General features: G+C 39.5%; 1 protein-coding gene across 1 annotated transcript; it reads left to right on the forward strand.

Moving 5' to 3' along the window:
- The first annotated feature begins 5,248 nt into the window (after window positions 1-5,248).
- On the forward strand, window positions 5,249-6,184 carry LOC128060202 (olfactory receptor 10T2-like). Its single transcript, XM_052652545.1, has one exon. The coding sequence runs from the start codon at window positions 5,249-5,251 to the stop codon at window positions 6,182-6,184; it is 936 nt and encodes a 311-aa protein (XP_052508505.1).
- Window positions 6,185-6,428: the final 244 nt, after the last annotated feature.

Genomic DNA, 6,428 nt, shown 5'->3' on the forward strand with positions numbered 1-6,428 from the left:
TAGATCTAATCTCAAAGCTAATTAAGTGATTTCATTCTATCAATACAGTTAAACAGGAAAGAGTAAAGAAAAACATGTATAAAATCCCTACGTCATTTCCATTCTTTAATTGTAAATTTTACTGTAAATCATTGGCAATTGAATTTTTTGTGTTTACCTCCCCCATCTCCATTTTTCCTTTGGCTACTCAGTATGGCCATTTGGCTTCATAATTAAGTTGTTGTGATTTATGTAACACAACAAGCATTCCTTTGGTGAGTCTAATATATAGGCTCGTTGAAAGAAGTAAGGAAATAAATTTTCATCTATCTACAAAAGTCATTTATAACTAGAAAAAGCATAAGCATCATGAAACTTGAATTGTGTAAATTTTCTTAAATTATCTATTACTCAATGAAGCATACTCCTTGATCTTCTCATTTAAAATATTGGTATCTTTCCTGAAAATTATAGAAAAACTGACTCAAAGTTGACTTTCAGTTTAGTTGGGTTGGAAGGAAGTTAAATGCATTTTTCTAAAGACTTGGTGGTAAATATTTACTGTTTCTCCAGCTTTAAACACTACCCCATGAACAGAAATTAAGTGGAATTGCCAGAAAATTCCTCTAATTCAGCCTGAAAGGCAACGATGAGTGACATAGTGGTTCCAGCAGCCCCCAGGCTAGCTATGGTTTTGATGTACCTCTTGGCAGTTATATTGGTTTACAGGGTCCATTGTCCAGGATTTTGATATGGTGATGAAACAAGAGAGTCTGAAAGGTGACTTGAGAAAGAACCTTAAAATTTCTGCAAGTCTCACTGCCATCTCAAAGAAGTTAGACTTACTAAATCCACTAGATCTCTCCACAATGATGGGTAATGGACAAACTGGGAAATTGGTTTTTCAGGTAAATAAATCTATTTTGTCCCTTTTAGTCTATAGAAGTGGTCTAGCCCAAGGAGGATGAATTTATCACAAAATGCTGGTCCAGAAAACTCCCTCAAATTCTGTGCCTTGGAGAGTGACCAGAAGTAATGGGAATATTGTCTTATTGACATGTTTTCAATCACTAGCTCCCTTGAGTGTTGTGAGAAACGTAGGTTTTATGAATATAAATGGGAAAAGGAAGTAACAGAGTCACAGTGGGAGTTTATCAAATCCTAGACATGCCAATTTTTTCTAATTTTTTTTTTCCCTCTTCTTGGAAAGACCTAACAGAAACTTGGGATGGATGCGAGTCAGGTATATAACTTTCAAGAAGGCTCCCTTGGTGATTCTTGTAAGCTCCCTACTATCGGAGTATGTGTGTATGTGTGCTAAGTTGCTTCCATTGTGTCAGACTCTTTGCGACCGCGTGGACTGTAGCCCACCAGGCTCCTCAGTCCATGGGATTCTCCAGGCAAGAAAACGAGTGGGTGCCATGCCCTCCTCCAGGGGACCTTCCCAACCCAGGGATCAAACCTGCTACTCTATGTCTCCTGCATTGGCAGGTGGGTTATTTACCACTAATGCCACCAGGAGCAGTTATGGCAACTGTGTCTTATTTGATGCCACAGAAGGTGAAGTATATTGTCCAGGTCAGAAAGCAATTCTTTTTGCTTTGTTCCACGCAAACCATTCCTAGAATTTAGAGGGATTTGGGGAGATGGGGCCAGGGTAGAATAGGAAATACACTTTATTCATTAAACAAGCATGTATTAAATAGTTTTGCATGTATTTTTTTCTTTTCTGAGTCTTGCATTTATTTATTTTAACTAATTTCATTTCTAGTTCCCTATTATTTTGCTTGCCCTTAAAAAAATTAAACTATAGTTTATTTACAATATTGAGTTAGTTCCAGGTGTACAGCTTCAGATTCTTTCCCATTATGGGTTACTGCAAGATATTGAATATAATTCTCTGTGCTATACAGTAGGTCTTTGTGTTTATCTATTTTTTATATATAATAGTGTATATCTGGTAATCCCAAACTCCTAATTTATTCCTCCTTTTTGGTTACCATAAGTTTGTTTTCTGTGCCTATATCTGTGAGTCTTTTTCATAAATAGTTTGTTTGTATCTTTTAAAAAAATTCTACCTGTAAGTGATATCATATGATATTTGTCTCTTTTTTTGGACATGCTTTATTTATTTATTTGTGGCTGCACTGGGTCTTTGCTGCTGTACGCAGGCTTTCTCTAGTTGTGGAGAGTGGTTTCTCAATGCAGTGGCTTCTCCTGTAGAGCACAGGGCTCAGTGGTTGTGACTTGCTGGCTCCAGGGTGCATGGGCTTCAGTAGCTGTGGCACAGGGGCTCATTAGTTGTGGTTCACGGGCCCTAGACTGTGCAGGCTTAAGTAGTTGTGGTACATGGGCACAGGCTCTAGAGCACAGGCTCAGTAGTTGTGGCACATGGGCTTAGTTGGTCTGAGGTATGTGAAATCTTCCCTAACCAAGGACCTAAACCATGCTTCCTGTATTGGCAGGAAATTCTTATTCATTGCATCATCAAGGAAGTCCTTTGTCTTTCTCTTTCTGACTTACGTCACTTAGCACATGCTGTGAATGACATTATTTCATTCTTTTTTATGACTGAATAGTATTCCATTGTGTGTGTGTGTGTGTGTGTGTGTGTGTGTGTATCTTCTTCTTCTTTATCCATTAATCTATTGATGGACATTTAGGTTGATTCCATATCTTGGCTATTGTAAATGGTGCTGCTATGAACACTGGGGTGCATATGTCTTTTCAAATTAGCATTTTTGGTTTTTGGAGTATATACCTAGGAGTGGAGTTGTTGGGTCATATGGCAGTTCTATTTTTAGTTTTTTGAGAAATTTCTATACTGTTTTCAACATGGTTGCACCAATTTACATTTAGGGAGGTGACATTTAAACTGGGTTTGGAACAAAGACTGTGGTTTAAGAAGCGCAGAGGGAGAACGTTGCAATTAGAGAAACAGTGTGTATATGTGTATACAGTAGGAGAGCCACCAAGGGGCACTCCGTGCTTGGGGGACAATGGGATGCTTCTCACATAGACGAATTTAGTGGCAGAAGATGAGATGGACAGGTAAACCTTGAATGCCATGCTAGGGCACTGGCACTTGCAGGAACACTGTTTAACCCACTACTTAAGAAGATCTACACCTGAGTAACTCTGTCTGGGTATAAATGTCAGCTCCTCCTCTAGCAAACTTTATCACCTTCACAGTTAAGTAACTCTCTAGACTATAGTTTCCTCATCTCAAACATGGACACAATACTACTATTTATCCTGTAAGCTATTTAAGAGGCTATGTGAGAGAGGTGTTCTGGGTACATTAGAAAGTGTTAGTCACTCAATCACACCTGACTCTTTGTGACCCCATGGACTGTAGCCTGCCTGGAATTATCCAGGCATATTGGGGTGGGTGTGTGTGTGTTAGTCGCTCAGTCACTGTTAGCAACCCCATGGACTATAGCCCACCAGTCTCCTCTGTCCATGGAATTCTCCAGGCAGGAATCCTGGAGTGGGTTGCCATTCCCTTCTTCTGGGGATCTTCCAGACCTAGGGACTGAACCTAGGTTTCCGGCATTGCAGGCAGATTCTTTACCATCTGAGCCACCAGGGAAGCCTTTCTGGATACACTGGATATCTAGATATTTTCTAAGCATGTCAAGCTCATTCTCACCATGAGATCCTTGCAGTAGCTGTTTCTTGCATGTGTCATGTTTTACCCCTAGATCTTATATGGGGCATGCTTACCACATTCTAATCGCAAAATGTCAGTTGCATAGAAAGGGCTTTCCTGACTCTATAGTCCAATGTAGCCACCCAGTCCCTCACTTCCATATCACTTACCTTTAATTCTCTTCATGGCATTTTTCTCTATCTGAGATAGGAAAGGTCATATGTGTCTTATCCTATATTATATTTTTCATATAAAGAATTGACTATTTTATACAGTAACTAAATATTTTTGAAATCAATGTATTTATTGACTTTAGATAGTCAATTAAGCAACCCATACCTTGGTTTCAATTTTTGTAACATCAGGATTGAAATACTACCACACATAATTGTTGGGAGAAATCTAGTGAGAAAAACACACAGAATTTTTTCCAGTGTATTTGAAATTATGAATACTGGTTACCTACATCACTGCCTTGTATATTTTTTGCCCAGTAATTCAGTACTTAAACAACACACAAACTTTGCAGATAATGGTATATTTTCTCTCTTATTCAAGCTTTGTGGATCCTGCAAAAGTACTTTCCAGTGTGTTTCTACCAGTCTGTCTCCAATCTACAACTCCACACCAATGTCTTCTTACTGTTTTTCTTTCATTCCCTAACAACAATGCCTGAAATCAAGCTCCGTGTTATTTGGAACATCTGTATGTTACTTTCATGCTGTCATCTCAAACACAGAGTAGATACTTTAACAACTGATGAAGACAACCTGAGATAGTTCTTATGAGAGCTATGCTGCAAAGAAGCCCTGTCCACCAGTATATCAGTTAGCTTTATCCTGGACGTTTTCCTGAAAGCTCAAGAATTGATCAGAACATCATGAACCAGATGAGCCATCCATTATTAGAATAGTCTCCATAACCATTTTGCTTCCATGATCTGCCTGAATGACACACAGTTATTGAACAACTCTGCTTCAGCTCATAGCTGTGTACAGAAAATTATACATTTCAAACTGGCATAAGTTTGAAAGTCCACTTGTTCTTAAGTCCATTCACTGACATAATTGTCAGCCAAGCAGCTACTGCCTCCTGCAGAGCACCTCTAAGGATAGAATTATTTTCCAAGAATGTTCGGAAGCTATTCAAAAGTTTTTCCTTACTTCTCTTTAATATTGATTCAGTCAACATTGTTAAGTACTTCTCTATGCCAAGTTATGATTAGACCACACATAAAACATTTTATGTCCTTTACTCCTCATACTCTCATGAGAAAATAAATACTTTCTGTATTTCTATTACTCGTGAAGGTTCTGATTGTAGAAGCTGGAAAGGGGTGATAAATTAGGGAGCTCCTAGAATATATATTTGGGCCTACTCTATGGAATTTATATATACTCTCCTATGAGAATCTTTTTCTTCATCACTCTGAGTCCTGACATGGAATTAAGCCAACTACATTTAACTTCCATTTCTCAGGCTTTTTTGTTAAGAGTTGTCTTGTCAGTGTCTATGATTAAAAGCATCAGTACATCAGTACTTTCAGCAGTCATATCAGAGTCTTAACCCCAAGAACCTCTGTACCTTTGGAGGAGAGTTGCTACATATACCAAGAGAATGGGCAATCATACCACAGTGAGCACATTCCTTCTGTGGGGATTTTCCAGTTTTTCAGACCTGCAGCATATCCTCTTTGTGATGGTTTTCTTCTCCCATGTGACCATCCTAGCTGCAAACACATCCGTAATGGTGGCCGTCAAGCTTAGTCACAACCTTCACACTCCCATGTACTTTTTCCTCTGTGGCCTCTCCTTTTCAGAAACCTGTACCACGGTGGTAGTCATCCCTCGCATGTTGGTGGACTTGCTATCAGACAGTAAGTCCATTTCTATTCCTGAGTGTGCCACACAGATGTTTTTCTTCTTTGGCTTAGGAACCAACAACTGCTTCATCTTGGCCGCCATGTCCTATGACCGTTACACGGCTATTCACAACCCACTGCGCTACTCCAGCCTCATGACCCGTAAGATCTGCTTTCAGCTGATGATGGCTTCTTGCATGACTGGGGTTGTGGTGGCACTGTGCATTGTCCTCATAGTATTCAACCTGTCTTTCTGTGACTCCAGCATCATCCAGCATTTTTTTTGTGACATTACACCTGTAGTCTCCCTTGCCTGTGATTACACCATTTTTCAGAAAATGATTCTTCTTGCCTTCACTGCCTTTGTGTTGGTGGGCAGCTTTATTTTAATTATGATTTCCTATGTCTTCATTGGGTCCATAGTTATGAAGATGCCTTCAGCCAAGGGGCGGTATAAGGCCTTCTCAACTTGCTCCTCCCACCTCACTGTGGTGTGCATACACTATGGATTTGCTGGCTTTGTCTATTTGAGGCCCAAGAGCAGTGACTCATTCCGTGAAGATATGCTGATGGCTGTGACATATACAGTGCTGACACCTCTGCTTAATCCCATTGTTTACAGTCTAAGAAACAAAGAAATGCAAACAGCCCTAAAGAAAGTACTAGGCAATATATGTAGGTTTTCCCCTTAGGTAGTAAATAAAAGAGCCCTGAACATTTCTAAAATTTTTATAGTGCAAGCGTTGATAAATAAAAGTAGAGAAAGTGAAGTTCTTTTTGTTCAGTCGATAAGTTGTGTCTAATTCTTTGTGACGCCATGGACTGTGGCACACCAGGCTCCTCTGTCCTCACTGTCTCCCAGAGTTGGTTCAAATTCATATCTATTGAGTCGGTGATGCTATCTAACCATTTCATCTTCTGCCGCCCTCTTCTTTT

Source organism: Budorcas taxicolor, chromosome 15 (assembly GCF_023091745.1).
Source record: "Budorcas taxicolor isolate Tak-1 chromosome 15, Takin1.1, whole genome shotgun sequence".
In the NCBI taxonomy this organism is placed as follows: Eukaryota; Metazoa; Chordata; class Mammalia; order Artiodactyla; family Bovidae; genus Budorcas; species Budorcas taxicolor.

Excerpts from the sequence above, each read along its gene's own strand:
- LOC128060202 (XM_052652545.1), top strand. The coding sequence starts at position 5,249 with ATGGGCAATCATACCACAGTGAGCACATTCCTTCTGTGGGGATTTTCC.